This window comes from Gilbertella persicaria (assembly GCF_025201335.1).
Source record: "Gilbertella persicaria strain CBS 190.32 chromosome Unknown B0P05scaffold_1, whole genome shotgun sequence".
In the NCBI taxonomy this organism is placed as follows: Eukaryota; Fungi; Mucoromycota; class Mucoromycetes; order Mucorales; family Choanephoraceae; genus Gilbertella; species Gilbertella persicaria.
In genome coordinates, this window is record NW_026251962.1 from 100,247 (window position 1) to 118,429 (window position 18,183).

The window sequence follows — 18,183 nt, forward strand, 5'->3', positions numbered from 1 at the left end:
AAATGAAAGAAAGAAAAACATTGCAGATTAAAGTGGAAAGAGAAGTACTTTAGAGCTGATAGCCATTGTATTTTCAGAATCCATACATGTATTCTTCTTTTTGGAGTGAATGGAGTATTCACTATTTGTTTTAGTCTATGCAATATAAAGGGCACTGCTATTCATGTGCCATTTATGTACATAGCCTTTGACAATACCATCCAATTGTATGTAAATATTGAACCTATACTAATTTAGCGACTGCCTACGCTTCATTCAATGAAAGAGCTCTTTCATCAGTTACACTGCTATCTATACAATAGGAATATATTGACCCCACTTTCTAACTTCTCGGGATTAGCATTTTATTAAAGTTTAGAACTGATGTTAATGACTGAGACTTTATATATAGAATCAGGAATTCCCTCACATATTACACTGTAGATCAAAAAAATAATAAAGAAGTATGTTGAGTCTAAATTGACAAATGAAGTAAAGAGAGATTGCTTTTTTCAAACATGCGTTTAGAAAAGAAAGGGTTGTTTAGAATAAAGTATCTCTTTGTAGAACCAATCACAAAAGAAGCATAAAGCAATAGAGTCATTACTTGGGTTACTCTATGTCATCACTGTAACAACATATTTATTCATCCTACGTAATTTATTCATTCTAGTAGCTCTAGATTATCCATACATGGTATTCCTATTCTACGTTGATAAAGCTTAGTTTTCTTTTTCTTGTAACACTTATTTCATTGCTATCAATGTGAACGGTATTATGCATGTCTAACTGTTACACATCTGGCTGACTGCTGTTTTTTGAGATTTCATAAGCCGCTAATACACACACACACACACACACATACACACACACTAAAAAACTGATCTTCTTTTATTGATGATGGCACAAGAAAACAGTGATTCACGTCAACAAGTAGAAGAGCAATTGAATGACTTACTACAAAAATTATTTGAACTGAGTGTGATTGTATATGATTTCCAACCTGATGGCAATAAACTTGTTTGGAAAAAGATGTATATTGTCTTGTTAAAAAAAAACCATTTAACTGATGTTTCCTTTCAGTAATAGTATCATTGAACATTACAAAGAAATTGAACAACTTAAAGACGGGATAGACGTGTTTGTTCCTGAAGAAGTGATAAAGTAAGCACCAACATAAAGACCTTTTTTTTTTTTTTACTTATGTTGTCTATGTTTAGCTTTGTAGAACATGGCAAGAATCCAGAGATATTTACGCAGGGTTTTGTTGAACGAACAGCGACAGAGAACCAGTTTACTAATGGCAAGGTTGCAGCAGTTAAAGTGCGTCTATCATTTAAAAAAGGGAGCATTGTTCTCTAACCCAAACTATAGGAATTTAAAGACTTGTTGTCAGAAGAATTCACTAAATCCTTTCCAGATCTTTACGATAATGCAGACAATATGCTCAATACAGAACAATAGATTATATCCTCAATAAACACAAACACACACACACTTTATTACTAAATAGAGTCCATACGCTGAGGTCTATGCAGATCAGATAAGTTAACAAGAGCAACTAGTTTTTGGACATGTGGCAAATTCAACTAGAGAATCCATGTTAGAACAACTATACAATAGAGCTTTTTTTTTTTTTGTACTTACATAGGTGGGGATATAAGAGCTAGCAACAACATTATGTGGTTCAGGTTGATCATAGTCACTATCTTCAATAGACACATTATCTAACAATAAAATATCGCCTGTATCACTACTGCTGACACGAGAAGCAACAGCTCTCAAGATTTCATTACTAATAGGTTCCTATGTATGTATGTATGAGTCTATTGCGTTTTGTGTGTGTGTATATGCCATACTTCATAATCAGCTACAGAGTAGTTTTGAATTAGTTTTTGTACTTGAGTAGGAGCAAGGAACCAGCACACATCATAAATAATCTTGATATCATCTAAAGTGGCCTTCTTAAGTTGCAGTAATTTAGTAGCTTGCATCAAATGTTCTAATTGATTGGTTGCTTCAGACACATCGTGTGCCTTACACCATTCTTCTAGGCGTGTAATGTTGTATTGGATTTGCATAGCTATCAAGGAATAAGTGAATTTGTTTAGTCTAGTATCTAGTTTACCTCTTTTCCAAGAATTAAAGTTACGTCTCATTACAAGATCATTGAATGTAGTGACACCAATCAACTTGAGTAACTCGGTCAAGACTTGTTCAATCACATAAGGTTCAACATAATAACTCTTCATAGTACGGTAAATGCGGTTCAAAAAGTTGAGTAAATCATCCATAGAGAAAGCAGGTTGACTATTGCTTGACAGGATCTTGCCAAAGAAACGGTTAGAATCACTGGCAATGAAACCAGGCAAAGATTGATTTTCAATCACAGCAGGAATAGCCATCTTGTTGAGTTTCTTCTTGAGTTCAGATAACCAGTGGTGATAGATGTTGTCTTGAAGACATTGGAGTTCGAATTTCATAGTAGACACAAGTTTCTCGAAGTCATGCCAGCCTACAGCACGACGACCATGGATAGAGTTATAATGCATTTCTCTCTCAAGTTCTTGTTCAACAGAGTAGACAAGCGACAATAATTCATGCGTATTACTTAACCAATAAGAACAAGGCACAATGGTTTCTTCACCAATAAAGGACTACAACACGATAAGCTTCAAATCTTTTTTTTTTTTCAGTCACTTACCAAACAATCTTTTTGAATTGTGTCCATGGCTCTAAACAACAATCTTTCGGATTCAACCAAATAGCCAAGACGCCACATTTGAGTTACACATTTACCAATAATATGAACAGGGAACAAAACTTCTTCACGAGCAGGTAATTTTTGCATTTCAGGAGGCACAATCTTGAGTGCATGAATCAAGCCTTCAATGATCTCTTCCTCTAATGTCTCGCTATCTTGCAAAAGGTTGTTAATGGCTTCTTCAGGATTACCAATCTTTTCAGCGTCTAGACTGCCACGTTGACCAATTTGCTTGGGTAACATTTGTTCGGGTTCAGCATAGACAACTTCTTTGCTGTTGGGGATAATGTCTGTTCTTCTCTCACCAATACTACTACGACGTATGTTGTTTGCCAATGCACTAGGTGAGCGAGCACGAGGATCAGCACTGGGCGAACGACCACGGTTATAATCAGGCGACATACCGCGACGTTCACGCTGAGGAGACAAGGTACGATAAGCATTCATCGAAGCTTGTCGCTTAGGATGATTCTTGAGGGACTGAGAAAGCTGAGCCTTCAAGGCAACAATCTGACTCTTGAGTTCGGCCACTTCATCATCACCAGCAGAAGAAGAGAAAGCACCGCCTGGACTGACGGGAGATCGAAGCTGTTGCTGATGACTGACTTGCTTAAGTTTAGTGATTTCTTCCTTTTGTTTAGCCAGATCTTCATTCAGACGAGCAATCTCGATATCTTGCTTTTTGATACGGTCCAAAGAGTTTCTATAGTCAGCCTGTAGACTGTTACGTTCAGTTTGGAGATTTTGGAGCTCAAGTTCAAGACCGGAAGGTGTCTCCAACGATTTTTCAAGATCTTTGGCCTTCTTGTCCAACTTTTCATATTTCTCTTCCCAGCCCTTTACCTGTTTCTCTAAATTGGTAGCCTTGTTTCTCAATTGATCTTTCTCTTCCTTATGTTGTGTAATGTTATGGGTCAATTCAACCACCTTACTTTCAAGACCAAGAGAGACTTCTTTGAAATGGTTGGCTGAACGAGCATCTTGTCGAAGTGTGATCAATTGCTGTTGAGCCAAACGTACACGAATGCACGTCTGAAGTTTGATGACATGGTTGCGCTTGGCTTGGTATTCTTTGCGTACTTGCCAACCACGCATAAGACTTTGAATCTTGATGGCTGCAAAATGTTCCCGAATATGAGCAAATGTTTTACGGGTCAAATGAGCCTTGGCAGCAGCTTGTAATTGGATCACAAACATACGTTGCTTCAAGTAGCGCTTGCGTTGAATGTATCGGCGCCATTCAGTTTGGATCTTGGTGGCAGCAATAGCTTGTTTGGCAAGCTCAATCTTGCGCACGCCCATCTTTTGTCTTGCAACACGTTGAAGGCGAGAAATAAGTTCGAGCTTACGAAGGTAATTGATACGAACAATAAAACGACGCATGTTCTTTTGAAGTAAAATGGTGCATTCGTCCCAACGTTCACGTCTACATTTTTCTAAATAAGCAAGCTAACAATAACATCAGTATTCCTTGCTTTTTTTTTTTTTTTTTTTTTTTTTTTTTGCATAGATACGTACCTGGCCAGCTCGGAAAAAGAGCTTGGTCGAACCAATTTGGTACTTATCTTGATCTTGAATGTACTTGTCCAAAATAACCTTACATAGCTGATTGATGTCGGGTGAAAGATTAGGGTCCCAATATTTCGAATTAACCAAGGCATAGAAACGATCAGCAAAGTCAGCAAATGTCCAACGAGAAGGATAACCAGCACAACTGATACGAATAGTTTCCAGTACACCACAAGCACGTAATTGAGATAAGACCATGTTAGGCTCAAAGCCCCATGCAACCTTGGCTTCATTAGGTTTAATACAACGAATGTAATGCACATTAGTGGCATTGATCGTGTCCATCAAACTGATTAAAGAAAGCTAATTCCGTACTGTTTAAAGCTTTGATTTGACCCAATCCAACTTACCTTGAAGATAGAACCCAACGTAGGCTTCTTAGCCACACCCATACCGACTTTTTTAACGGGTGCAGGCTTAACTTCTTGTGCAGCAGCGGTGGCAGCAGCAGTCGCAGTGGCCAACATGTCTACCAAAAACTTGGATTCTGCATTCTGCAACAAATTCAAGAGTTCATCAGGCACAGTATCCTTATTCTTATCAAGGAAGCCTTCAGAATCATATTCGACATCATGAGCATAATGGCAGACAATAAATGCACTGTTGGAGAAACGAGGTTTCTTGAAATAGTCTTTGTATTTGGGATCTGAGAAACTAGCAAATAGCTTGTTACAGAAGCCTTGGTCTGTACCGGAAGGCATTCTTGATTCTTCATCCAAAAGTGATAAAATACCCAACTTGGATTCAATGACTTCAATACAACGCTGATTATCACTGAATTCAATAAACTTCCATTCGATCTTTTCCTTGACATATTCTTCTTGTTCAAGCTTAAATACATGCTGATTGAATTGTTGTTGAAGCTTTTCGTTAGCATAGTTGATACAAAATTGTTCAAATGAATTCTTTTTAAAATGTTCAAAACCGTAAATATCCAATACACCGATGAATGTGCGTACAAGGCCTTCTTCCTGACAAGACAGACTGTCATTAACAACCTTGACTAACCAATCAAACAAACTGGCATAAATGTATTTAGCGACTGAATCTCTAACAACAAGTGCTTGTGTAGGATTCAAGTTGGACACAATTTTTTCACCTCTGGTAATGATTTGTTTGCGCAACAGCCATTTTCGGAACTCGGATGTCTTGATACCGAGTAGTTTAGTTGCTGTGATGAGTGCAGGTTGATCGTCTGCTAAAGTAGCGTCATTTCGACCACCGATTTCAATATTACCGATATGAAGCAAAGCAGCCAAAAGTCTAAAGAGTTGCCACTGGGCTTCAACAGAAATACCCACCAGTGAAAGTGATTTCTGAGTTAATTCGAATTCAGCTACATCATCTACTCCTGGAATAGTGCCAACACCGCTTTGATTTAAGTAGTGGAATTTGTTCCAATCGCCTAGTTCCATTTCTTTCTTTTCATTAGAAGGTGCGCCCAAACAAAGCTGGTAAAAGATGTGATAATTTCTTTCTGATTCAGGCTGGAAAACTAATCTTGATCTCTCTAAAAGGTAAGTTCTGATTTTTGCACCCACAATGTTGTTTCGGTTATCAAATTGAATCTGAACATAGATATTAGTCTATTTGTGAAATTTGGTAGCAAACTCACCTCAATGTATTTACCGAATCTTGAACTGTTGTTGTTTCTAGTGGTTTTAGCATTACCAAATGCTTCCATAATAGGATTTGTGGCTAAATGAAATGTCACACGTTGGCTTAGTTACTCTGACAATCAAAATTGCTGTCTTACCCATAATTTGTTCTTCAACCTCTGTCATGCCTTGCGCTGTGTCTTTGATTTTGCCTGATTCTTGGTCATCTGCTGTAGCAAAATATCTCATGATATGAGTGGCTGAAACAGTTTTACCAGCACCACTAAGACTCGATTAGATCTAAACATGAAACCATCAGTTTTACCTTTCACCAGAGACAACCACTGTCTGATTTGATTTTTCTCTGACCATGCATCTATAAGCATCTTCGGCAATAGCAAACAAGTGAGGTTCTAATTCACCGCGTCTTTTGCCAGAATATTGTTGAATGATATCAGGTTCATATAAAGGTACACTTGCGAATGGGTTTGCTGCAATCAATACAATACCAGAGTAGGTATAGATATTTCTTTGAAAATAACGCGTACGAATGGTATGCAATACTATAGCGTGTCAGTCTTTGGATTCCACCTTGGATCGATTACCTGAAGGTTCATTAAGGTAACTCAAGTTAGTCAAATCTTCGGTATTCTCCAATCGAGGAGGGTTTCTTAAAGGTGGTAGGTTGGCACCTTTTTGCTTCTCTAATATCGTATATGTGCTTTCAAATACATGTTCCTGGATTTTTATTAGATAAGCTTTTTTTTGGGAGGATTGTTCACATTTTACCCTTCCTTCGTCTTTATCATCCTGAAAGATAATCTTGACGCCAGTGGGAGTTTCTTCTCTTGAGATCACGGAAGCAGATACCCAAGCCTCATCGTCATCCACAAACCAAGCTTTGGTTCCTTTGGTATACACTTGAACTGCCTGTGCAACACCTGAAGATAGTGTATCCATATGTTATATATATATAAAGTTTTTCTCGGGAAAGAGAAAGAGAGAGAGAGAGAGGAAAAAAGGGACAAAAAAGAAAACGGTAAACTCTTTTTTAGTTTTCTGGTAACACAAAGAAGCTAAAAGTTCAAAAAGGAAAGTATCTTAATCACTCTCCCTTTTTGCCGTGTATGTTCTTTGCGGATTTGTTTATATATCACTCAGAAACTCCGTACCTGAAGATCATCTGACCTTCAGGCACATTAAATGTAGTTATGAATGGGGTATGTATTTATTGAGCCAATTTAACTGATTTGACAATATTTGTCTTTACACCACTCATTTCACCACCATAACCAGAAGTTTGTCCCTTGAAGACAGCTCTTGTAGAAGACAATTTCTTCATTTGCTTGGCATACTTGTTTCTGTGCTTGACACGGGCATTTCTGTTCTCCTTCTTACGGTGAGGTGTCAAACCCTTGTTCTTTAGAATCTTGTAAGAAGCCAAACGCTTTTGACCTTCTTCCACTTCGATATCGCGGCTTTCAATGGCTGGTCTAGAAGCTTCATATTCTTCTTGTTTGGCTTGTTTAGTAGCCTTTTTGTCTGCTGCAATATTTGCATAATAATCATCTTCTTCACCGTGATTAACTGCATTAGCTGCCGCTGTATCGTCTTGATCCCAATCATCATTGTCCAAATCAGCTGAGTTATCTTGTGGTTGTGCAACACCCTTACGCTCTCTCTTGTTTCTTTCTCTGTACGGTAAATCAACATCACCTTGATATTTGTTCTTGTTCTTGGCTTGTGTCTAACAGATGTAAGTATAAGAAATATCATTGTCATAAACCACTTACAGCATCAATTTTAACAACATAGTCACGAAGTGATTTCTTCTTTGCTATTTTGTCTTCCATATCAAGTTCATCTAATGCGTCTAATTCACCAAAGTCATCAGAAACTCTCTTACGCTTCTTGGCTAGTTTCTTTAGACTCTTGAATTCTTGTTCTATGTCTTCAATTTCATTTAATATGTCTTGTGCTGATTCTTCTTCTTCTTGTTCTTCTTCTAGTTCTTCATCAGACACATCAGAGTCATTAGTGACCACAGTCTTTTTAGGTGTCTTTTTGATCTTCTCTTTGGACGCAATTCCTTGTTCTGGTTGATCTAAGCTATTGATAAATGCTTCTGTATCTAATTTGAGTTTTTCGTCCAAAGTCTCTAATTTCTCTAATGTTTGACGCAAATTGACCAAAGCTTGGATGACTGGATGATCACGAACATCGTTGGATTCAGAAGCCTTCAAAGCAAAGTAGAATGAGATGTTTGTCAAATAGTTCATGTAGGTTTGGTATTTAAACAAGATAAATTGTGCCAAATCTTGTTCTCGCTTAGGACTGGACTGAACCTGTTCAACAATAGATCGAAGTGCTTTGACAGTGCTGGATTTCTCTTTAAATTCGTCCAACAAATCAATCAATTCAGGAGACTCGTTTTGAATCAGCTTGAGTTTCTCGGCAATAGGTAAGTTTTTACGACGTTTCTCGACCTTGATTGTACTAAGTGAATTATTAGCCAAAAGTAAGTATGAACATGAACTTACTCAAAGGAAATGTCTTCTAATTCTTTACTGACATCTTCCACTAATTTCTTGTCTGCTTCAGCATCTTCATTGGCGCCTACACCCCAACCAGCTAATGCGTCGTCTACGAAATCAGCTTCATCCATATTAGATAGTTGTTCTTTTTGAATTCTGAGAGCTTCTTCTTCTTCTTCACGCATTTCGTCCAAGTCATCACCTTCATCAGCATCATAGTAAACATTCTTGGAAGTACCCCATGTCTTGTCTATGCTCAAGTTAGCTCATTGAGTTACGTTTGACATATTTACCCTCTGTTTCTTCTTCTTCTTGTTTTCCAATAATCTCATCTTCGGAAAGTTCTTCTTCTGAATCAAGGCCTTCTAAGCCATAGATCTCACGATCGCTCTCATCTATCATGATGTAAGTAATCAAATATATATATATATATATATATATATATATATATATGTATATTATTGCATTTCTTACCTTGTTCACTTTCTTGATTGTTGTTTAAAAGGATCTTTTCTCGATCTTCATGAACTAAAAAGAAAAATAGAGTATAAATATCATGAACACAAAAAAAGGCTTATTTACATTCGTCTTCGGAATCATGTTCAATATCATCCCAAGTATGGATAGCATTAATTTTGCTATCATCAGTGTTGGTGTTGGCCTTCTTGGCATCACGGAAAACAGGTGTTTTTCTTTTTCCCATTGTGTACAATGAATAAAGAGAGAGATTTTTTCTAGGATGCTCGAATTAAGTAATTGTGTGGCTTTGACAAAAGAGAGAAAGAGAGCCAGTCACACTCCATAAAGAGAAATAGCGAATGCAAGTTTTCTTGAGTTGAAAACGGTTTTGAAGCATGAACGCTTTCACAAAGTACATGAGAGAAAAAAGAAAAAGAAAGTCTTGTATCAGAATTTGTGCAATTATTCCTATCCTACTGCAGTATAGTTTGTCAACTTCAAGTTGGGATAGTTATACTTTTCTTTATAAACAAGAGATAATCATAAGAATCAAGTGAAAAAAACTGAGATAAACAGACTTTATAAAAGTGACAATATTTTGATACTAAGGATATGATATGTATTAGGCTTATTAAGAAAGAGAGGAAGCAGAAACAGAAAATACACGAAGAGAGATTCAGTATCCTTGTAGTAAAGAGATGTTACCTGTAAAACCCTGAAGTCTCGACCCCTCTTGTTTTTTGCTGCTACTTATGCAACAAATATAGAGGACAACCTAGGCCTAATCAAATTTACTCAACGATGAAAGTCATAATTTTTTTTGGCAACCATTATTTACACTTTTTGTTATATTTCTTTTGATATTTTCTGTCTAAAATCATGAAAGATTATTTGAGCTCTACAGATGATAAGGAAGACATGACAATTATAGATACAAATATGTCAAGAACAAATAGGTTTAATAAGCTAATTGGTCTTTAGCACCTTGATCTCGACTATATTTTGCTGACATACATGGCTTCTGATTTAGCCTCCAATGGAGCAAAACGATTATTTAAGCTATTGTCGATTGACAAGCTAGAGTTGAGCATTCAACAGTTGGTGGAAGATTAAACCAAAATGAACAGACTCTCGGAAGGCTTCGGAACTAGAGAAAATGCACCGCACAAAAGGCGACATATTCGGCAGAAGTCACGTGATTCTTAAATTTTAAGTATCATTTTGATTTAATTTTTAAGACCTATGACAACCCTCTCTCTTTCCCTTTGTGTTTACCTTGAACGACAAGAATAACAGACATTAGAGATAAACCAGTGATTAACAATAGAAGACTGTAAAGACAATTGTAATTATAGAAAGATAGACACATATAGAGAGATTATAACCTTAGGCACAGTTCCTTCAAAAGACAATGAAGATATATGTAAAATAGTATTTATGATAAAGATAAAAATTAAGATAAAGGTTAAAGTTTTTTTTGGATTTTATTCCTTCTAAATTTCTTTTATACTTTCTTTAGAATAAATTTCTACCAAGACAATTGCTTGTCATTAATCTAGAACAGATCAAACTTGCTGTTGTGAACATATAGAATCTATATGCATATGATGATCTGACACTAAATAAGTCTTCATTTACATACTAAAAATATATCATAATCAATTTACATCAGAAATAGACATAAAAGAACCTCTTGTACTAAATAAGACAATGTATCTTTTAATAGATCAAGACGTATAACCGAGATCAATAATTTACATTATTTAATTAATTTAAAGTAGTCTATGATAATAGAGACTCAGTCATTTGCATGAACTCTACTACTACTTACTCCGACATCTCTTCATATATAAATACCTAGAGAATGAAGAGCTAGAAAGAGATACATATATATTTTTGGATAATAAACCTATACAAGTTCTAATCGACTTCTTTGTTTTTATCTTCTCTCTTACATCACAACACTTGCCCAAAAGCAATCACGTTTGAAATGTTAAACAGGAGAACAATTAATACAATTAAATTATAAAATTCAACAGATTCAAACTGAGATGAACTGTCAAATATAATAAACAAAAAAAATAAAATAAAATACACAATTAAATCACAGCAAAATATCATGAAACAAAATACGGAAGAAGTAGGACAAATAAGGAACCAAAAAAAGTACAACAATTGAGACCCAGACCAACAATTGACACACCGATCAGTGGTTTTGACTCGAATCTGATTGGGTCTGACAGAAGACAGAACCATTGACCGAAACCTTTGGAACACCATTGTACCATCAGACCTAGACCAAATCACACCAAACTTTGTATGTACTTTAAGGAACATCAGAGACATGTACCATTTCAATTTGAAAATTTGTTAACATAATAGAATTACCAGAAAAACCGCGAAAGAGAACAAAAAAGCGAAGCAAAATAAACAAGCACACATGACAAGAAAAAAAGGGGGATGTAGTGTAGGCAAAAGATTTTATTTTTATTAAATGACTTATAAGACTGATCCCTATGGGGCAAATGTCTAGTCATAAGAGCAGTGAGAGTAAGGAAGACTAACTGTGATGTTTGGGTTGTGAATGAAGATATAATAGAAGATAAGAAAAAAACCAAAGAAATACAGTGAGACTGTTCAGTACTTCTTTATTACAAAATAAATTGATTCTTCTAAAATATATCTTTTCCAGGTTGTCTTTTATACTACCTGATTTATTGACTAATTATGATTACTGATTATTGATTACTTAACACCTTGACAGCGTGTGCCTGGGAATTGATTATATAAATTCTCCTTTAATTCTCCTTGTTACCTAAAAGGTACAATTATGGTTTCCTTATTTGTAAATATCCATATTATCCCAGTTACCGTTATTTACTGTCATTATACAGTGCTTACTTTATATTTATAATGTATAGTGCTATAAGTGATTATTCATTTATATGATGAAAGATTATTTATTATAGTTTGTATTGAAAGTGCTCAGATCACCACACGCACCATCATCTTGAACCCAAGGATGGCAACACGCTCCTTCATAGAAGGCAAGTTCGCCAGATGCTTAAACACCATGGTAGACGCCTTCGAATGACCGCCAAAAGCAAGTCGGAGACACTGGTCTTGAGCACGCTCAATCACCTTGAGGTCACGGACCAAGAGAGAAGAGATAGCAAGGCCATACTCCAACTTTGGCCGAATAAAGGTGGCATAAAGCCGAGCAGAGGTCAAGCGGGAGAAGCCAGTTGAGTGGACACCCAACGGTTGTAGACCAGAACGCATAGCCACCATGGCAGAACGAGCATTACGCTGGACCAACAGAGTAGCATCTAACTGTGCCTTGCTATTGAAGGGCAAGCCCAAATAGTCAAAAGACTCAGCAACAGGAAGAGCAGCGCCATACAACCGGAGGGAAGAAACGCGACCAGAGGGGAGTGGATTAACCACAACGCACTTGGAAGGGTTCCACCTGAACCCAAGAGACAGAGAGTATTCTTCGGCCTTCTTGAGCAGGCGAGGCATCGTCTCGGCAGTGCCAATCAACACCACATCGTCTGCATAGAGCAGTGAGTTGATCCAGAGGCCAGGGGATGTAGTGTAGGCAAAAGCTTTTATTTTTATTAGATGACTGGTAAGACTGATCCCTATGGGGCAAGTGTCTAGTCATAAGAGCAGTGAGAGTAAGGAAAACTAACACTAGAACAAAGAATACAAAAAAAAACAATCATAAAGATTGAAAAAAGTGAAAGAAACTCCAATAGGAAGAAATATAAAAGGAAAAGAAAAAATAAAAGGTGACTCAAACTACACCCAGATAGGTGTAGAGAGAGGAGGTTACAGGAGGAGCAACCGGCTTAAAAAAGACAGGGAGCAACCATTCCAGAAGTGTAAGACCAGAGGTGACCTGAGAGCAGGGACTGAACTCAGCGTCAGGAAGACAGATCATATCCATCTCCAGCATGATCTCACAGAGAGTTGGCCACCAGGAGGACCAGCGCACGAGAGAGGTAGAATGACGTTGGTCATTTGGAGATGGCGGAAAGCCAAGCCGAGGTAGCTGATTCAGCACAAAATCTAGAGGATTTGGTTGAGCATCAGCAGCAACACCAAGACGAGAGGCAACAGAGAGGCAAGAGAGCAAGTGAGTACGCGAGGCGTGTGGATGACCACAACGACAAGGCACAGGACGAGCAGGGAGCCAACCCATCTTCCACCGAAGAAGACGGCTACGTTCCCATATAGTCATAGGTAGTAAGAGAATGGGGTCAATACCCAGAGAGGGACGACAAGCACGCAAGAGAACAAGGCCATCAGGTCTAGCCAGAAGACCAGCCAAGTAGGCACGACGATAATGCCTGATGGCAGACTTGGGATCACCACCAGAGGTAGCAATCCACTGCTGCAAAGAGGCAAAGCGAGGTACAGAAGGAGAGACAGAAGAGTGGCATACCAGCTTCCAGATGAGGTTGTTCTTCAACAACTTGGGCCACCGGAAGCGAGGAGTAGCAGGAACAGAGGCGATATGCTGTAGCATAGCCGAAATGAGAGTATCAGGTGGCAGCTGTTGCATGCGCACCAACATCTTGAAGCCAAGGATGGCAACACGCTCCTTCATAGAAGGCAAGTGGGTCAAATGCTTGAACACCACTGTAGACGCCTTCGAATGACCGCCAAAAGCAAGTCGGAGACACTGGTCTTGAGCACGCTCAATCACCTTGAGGTCACGGACCAAGAGAGAAGAGATAGCAAGGCCATACTCCAATTTTGGCCGAATGAAGGTGGCATAAAGCCGAGCAGAGGTCAAACGGGAAAAGCCAGTTGAGTGGACACCCAACGGTTGTAGACCAGAACGCATAGCCACCATGGCAGAACGAGCATTACGCTGGACCAACAGAGTAGCATCTAACTGTGCCTTGCTATTGAAGGGCAAGCCCAAATAGTCAAAAGACTCAGCAACAGGAAGAGCAGCGCCATACAACCGGAGGGAAGAAACGCGACCAGAGGGCGGTGGATTGACCACAACGCATTTGGAAGGGTTCCACCTGAACCCAAGAGACAGAGAGTATTCTTCGGCCTTCTTCAGCAGGCGAGGCATCGTCTCGGCAGTGCCAATCAACACCACATCGTCCGCATAGAGCAGTGAGTTGATCCAGAGGCCATCATACTTGCGTTGAGGCATGGATCCAAACACACGCGAGCGAGGCAGAGAGACAGAGCGCAGAGCAGCAGGGAACGAGTTGATGTACACAGAGTACAAGTACGGAGACAGGATAGAGCCTTGCAAGACCCCCGTACCAGGCCAGAAGGAAGGAGAGCGAGCACCAGACACCAAGACCTCCACCTGCACATTGTCAAAAAGACAACGAAGCAGACCAAGCAGAGGATCAGAGACGTAGGTCTCAAGAGCACGCCAGACAATGTTGCGATCAACACTATCGTATGCTTGCTTGATGTCCAAGAAGCATAAGACAGGAGGTTCACCAAAGTGATCATCAGCGTGCTGACGACACAACTCGTGCAGAGACAAGGCTTGATCCAATGTACCACGATTGGCACGGAAGCCACCTTGCACTATGTCCAATGGGGACCAGAGTCCAACAGGTCAGGGTATAGACACAGCTCCATCAGCTTGCGCATGACCGAAGTCAAGCTAATTGGCCGATAGTTGGCTGCATCAAGAGGGTCACCTTTCTTGTAGATGGGCACCACCTGGCAGTACACCAATCAGAGGACCGAGACCAGAACCAGCAAAGAGAAAAGAGCAAGACCAAGAGAGGAGACAAGTCATCCACAATGGGCAACAGCATCTCAGTTCGAAGATGGTCACACCAGGGCCTTACGCGAGAGAGCTTCTTCTTGATAGTGTCGACACTAGCTCGACGTAAAGGACACCATCATCACATCACATCAGCACAGCATCAGCGCCACCAGAGGAAGAAAAGACAGAGCAAGACCAAACTGCGACTGCAGATACGAGCGTATCAGAAGAGACACAGGACCAGAGGGAAAAGGAGGAGCAGACGGACGACAGAGGGCAAGTGATCACCTGCAAACACCGAGCGAAGATGACTGACATCACCGTAGCAGCCACAGCAGGACCTTCTGGGTGAGAGAACCCAGGAGAAGTAGTCCGACTACGACGCAACCGCTTGATGGTGGCCGTGGTGTCAGAGAAAGAACCAGAAGAAAGCTTGTCACAGAACTGCTTCCATGTCTCACGACGACGACGCTTGAGCTCAGCATTGAACCGGTCACAGCAGAAGAGATATCGTTTCCATAGTACAGCCTTACCAACACCGTCAGAAGCTCGTTTCCAAGTTCTTCGGGCGTCCTCACGAGCATCCACCAAATGTTGCAGAGTGGCAGTCCAGAACCAGCTGTTACCAGGAGGCCGTGGTAGTTTGCGACCAACCGACTCATCGAGGCAACGGTGGATGGTATCAGTGAGTCTACTAGCAATAGAATGAACGTCAGGGATAGCCCCTTCGGTTGGAGAAGATGCGTGAGTAGAGGTACGACTGCTATGTTGCCCGTAGGCCGTTTCAATCGAATACTTAACTTCTGCCAAGAGTGTATTTTTGATCGGCGCGCTATGCAACCGGAAAAGAGACTGATACAGCTCTACACTCTTGTGATCATCCAGACAAGACAGTTTCCATAAAAGACGCGGATGAGCGACAGGAGCAGGCGGCAGAGAGCAAGGCAGAGAGCAAGAGAGAGAGACAGGAACATGGTCAGAGCCAAGGCCAACATCACGCACAACCAAAGAGGGATGAACCAGATCATCAAAGCTGATGAAAAGGTCAATCACACTACTCCAGCTAGTGTGCCCAGGTTGAGCATTGGCCATGCGAGCAGCAGAGAACAAGGTAGGAACACCTTTGCCAGCAGAGAGTTCCAGCAGAAGAGACCAGCTTCTTCAACCCATTCAGCCAATCGAGTACCACGAGTGTTGCTTCGAGAGTCACCAAGAAGAGGAACACTACGTGCATTCAGATCGCCACAAATGAACGCATTGGTCTGAGAGGCATGGGTGCGAGCAGGGAGAGACATAAGGAGAGACATAAACTCATCATCGGTCAAGGAAGGAGGGGCATAGACACAATGAATGAGAAAGGTAGAAACCTGGCAGGAAAAGACATAAGGAGAGGAGGACGGAAGAGGAGTAACAGGATAGGACAAGAGGGATTGACCAAAAGAGAGATACCCATCTTGCCACGGAAAGAGTCAGCAACAGGTTGACCATAGGTGTGGTACTGTTGCCAAGAGGTAGGGAAGCGGAGAGGAGGAAGAAGCCAGGTTTCGGTGATGAAAATGAGGAGAGTCATAGAGGTAGTCGGTACAGTGCTAATGGCTTGACGAGCAATACCATTAGCATTCCATATGTCATGGTGAAGTCATAGGAGAAGGAGAGGAAGGGGGCATAGAAGCAAAGGAGCCATAGGTACCTCGCTCATTAAGAGGAGGAGACCGGTTCACCATCACCGGCCAAGGTAAAATCCATACTGGAAGAGAGACAGAGGGAGCGTCAGCACCAGCACAGCACCCAGCCACAGCGGAGAGAGGACCAACCACGGAGCCAGCTTGTTCTTTCGACAACCAGCCTTGACGACAAAGTCGTAGGCCACCTGTCTACGTACTTGTTCCTGATGAATCCCAGAGCACGGACAAGACGAGCTTGCTGCAACTCGCGTGCTTTGGCAGAGAGAGCATCAGCATCCAAAGACGCAAACGCAGGATCCTTGACGTTGGCCGCAGAGAAAGGATCAAAGTCAGTCAAGACCGGAAGCGAGTACTTGGCCATGACCTTCAGGAGATCCTCCTTATAGGCCGAATGGATCAACAAGGCTACGACGTTACGAGCCGGATAGTGCACATCAAGTACACGGCTGTTATCCAGCCCGATCAGTCGCAGCTTGCGGCGGAAGGCAGAGAGACGGTCACGGTACTTGTTGGGCAAGTAGACGTACTCATAAAGAGGTCCGTCTACACAAGTACCAGCAGCAGCAGGAAGAAGAGACGAAAAGATACGGGCAGCGGCCTTGCGTTGCTTAGGCGTGATCCTAGCCTTGGGTTTGGCCTTGGCAACCGAGGAGAGTCGGACTTTTGGACTTACCAAAGGCCTCCGCAGGCGTAGGGTTCTCTTGGCAACTTGAGCCCACTTGGAGCCAGCAGCAGAAGGCGAGACAGAAGAAGAGGGAGCAGCAACCAGATCATCCTCCATGGCACAGCCAAGGGAGAGGCAGCAGATGAGCCTGCTTGGGACTCAAGCTCCAAGATTCTGGAACGGGCGGCAGCCAGCTCCTTCTTGAGAGCAGAGTTCTCGGCGACCAGGGACTCCAGTTGGGCCAAACGCTCCTCATGGCGCTCAAACTTGGCCTGGAAAGCAGCAAACCAAGCAGGAGGAGAAGGAGAGAGAGAAGAAACCGAAGGGACAGAAGAGAGCAAAGCAACATTACCTACTTCTGGTAAAGAGTCAACACCAGAGCAAGAGGGGGAACAGAAACACCAAAGTCAAAGACAACGTCTTTGTCGAGATCGAGATGAGCTGATCTCGAAGGGGTGCTGACGTCACCAACTCGAGATCGCGACAGGGTACGCGTCATGTCAGCAGGGATCAGAGATGGAGAAAGAGGAAAATCAACCGCTTACCGGATCGGGTTAAAATTTTACCAGGAGTTTAGTGCTTGAAGAAAGAGTTCTGACAAAGTTTGAGCTTTGTCTGGTAACTGGTTCTTGGTAGATGACGATCTAATGTCGAGATGATGTTGTTGCGATGTCGAAATGAGGGGAATCGCGGTAGTGAATGTGCTAGAGTTGTCGGACTGGGACGTTTTTGGTACCAAAATGTGCGTAGAATTTGCAAAGTTGGAATAAAAAAAGAAAAACGCGGTTTAATAGGACAGGTGCAGAGATTTTTTCAAAAACAGCAAGTGAATTGAAAAAAATAATAAAAACCGGAGAAAAAGGTTTCTTGGTGTAGGCAAAAGATTTTATTTTATTAGATGACTTGTAAGACTGATCCCTATGGGGCAAATGTCTAGTCATAAGAGCAGCAATAGTAATAAATTACTATCACTAGAACAAAGAATACAAAAAAAACAATCATAAAGATTGAAAAACCTTTTTTTGGTTTCTTGGTGTAGTTGGTTATCACGTCTGCTTAACACGCAGACGGTCGGCGGTTCGAGTCCGCCAGAAATCACTTTTTTTTTTTAAAAAAAAAAAGTGACACAATATGCCAAGCTTTTGCTGACTGAAAATAAAATGATTAACAGAA

General features: G+C 40.8%; 4 protein-coding genes and 1 non-coding gene across 5 annotated transcripts; 2 read left to right on the forward strand and 3 right to left on the reverse strand.

Moving 5' to 3' along the window:
• Nucleotides 1-879: 879 nt before the first annotated feature.
• B0P05DRAFT_582508 (mediator complex, subunit Med10) lies at nucleotides 880-1,443 on the forward strand (the record flags this gene model as incomplete). Its single annotated transcript, XM_051582182.1, has 4 exons — nucleotides 880-1,013; nucleotides 1,069-1,143; nucleotides 1,200-1,302; nucleotides 1,354-1,443. The coding sequence occupies 4 exons, from the start codon at nucleotides 880-882 to the stop codon at nucleotides 1,441-1,443; spliced, it is 402 nt and encodes a 133-aa protein (XP_051439580.1).
• Nucleotides 1,444-1,527: 84 nt separating this feature from the next.
• On the reverse strand, nucleotides 1,528-6,870 carry B0P05DRAFT_460835 (P-loop containing nucleoside triphosphate hydrolase protein; the record flags this gene model as incomplete). The annotated part of the gene is made up of 11 exons (XM_051574037.1): nucleotides 1,528-1,785; nucleotides 1,839-2,062; nucleotides 2,108-2,636; nucleotides 2,684-4,192; nucleotides 4,262-4,615; nucleotides 4,663-5,880; nucleotides 5,928-6,010; nucleotides 6,069-6,193; nucleotides 6,236-6,473; nucleotides 6,516-6,648; nucleotides 6,700-6,870. 11 exons carry the CDS (start codon nucleotides 6,868-6,870, stop codon nucleotides 1,528-1,530), a joined length of 4,842 nt encoding a protein of 1,613 aa, XP_051439581.1.
• A 246-nt stretch (nucleotides 6,871-7,116) lies between these two features.
• Nucleotides 7,117-9,150, reverse strand: B0P05DRAFT_520625 (Sas10 C-terminal domain-containing protein; the record flags this gene model as incomplete). Its single annotated transcript, XM_051575783.1, has 6 exons — nucleotides 7,117-7,657; nucleotides 7,704-8,406; nucleotides 8,451-8,694; nucleotides 8,738-8,839; nucleotides 8,919-8,972; nucleotides 9,027-9,150. The coding sequence occupies 6 exons, from the start codon at nucleotides 9,145-9,147 to the stop codon at nucleotides 7,139-7,141; spliced, it is 1,743 nt and encodes a 580-aa protein (XP_051439582.1). The 3' UTR covers nucleotides 7,117-7,138.
• Nucleotides 9,151-16,120: 6,970 nt separating this feature from the next.
• Nucleotides 16,121-17,512, reverse strand: B0P05DRAFT_520669 (uncharacterized protein; the record flags this gene model as incomplete). Its single annotated transcript, XM_051575784.1, has 6 exons — nucleotides 16,121-16,408; nucleotides 16,450-16,507; nucleotides 16,540-16,549; nucleotides 16,573-17,168; nucleotides 17,192-17,368; nucleotides 17,413-17,512. The coding sequence occupies 6 exons, from the start codon at nucleotides 17,507-17,509 to the stop codon at nucleotides 16,360-16,362; spliced, it is 987 nt and encodes a 328-aa protein (XP_051439583.1). The 3' UTR covers nucleotides 16,121-16,359.
• Nucleotides 17,513-18,034: 522 nt separating this feature from the next.
• Nucleotides 18,035-18,108, forward strand: B0P05DRAFT_t1. The gene has a single exon. It is a non-coding gene; the product is annotated as a tRNA-Val (tRNA).
• Nucleotides 18,109-18,183: the final 75 nt, after the last annotated feature.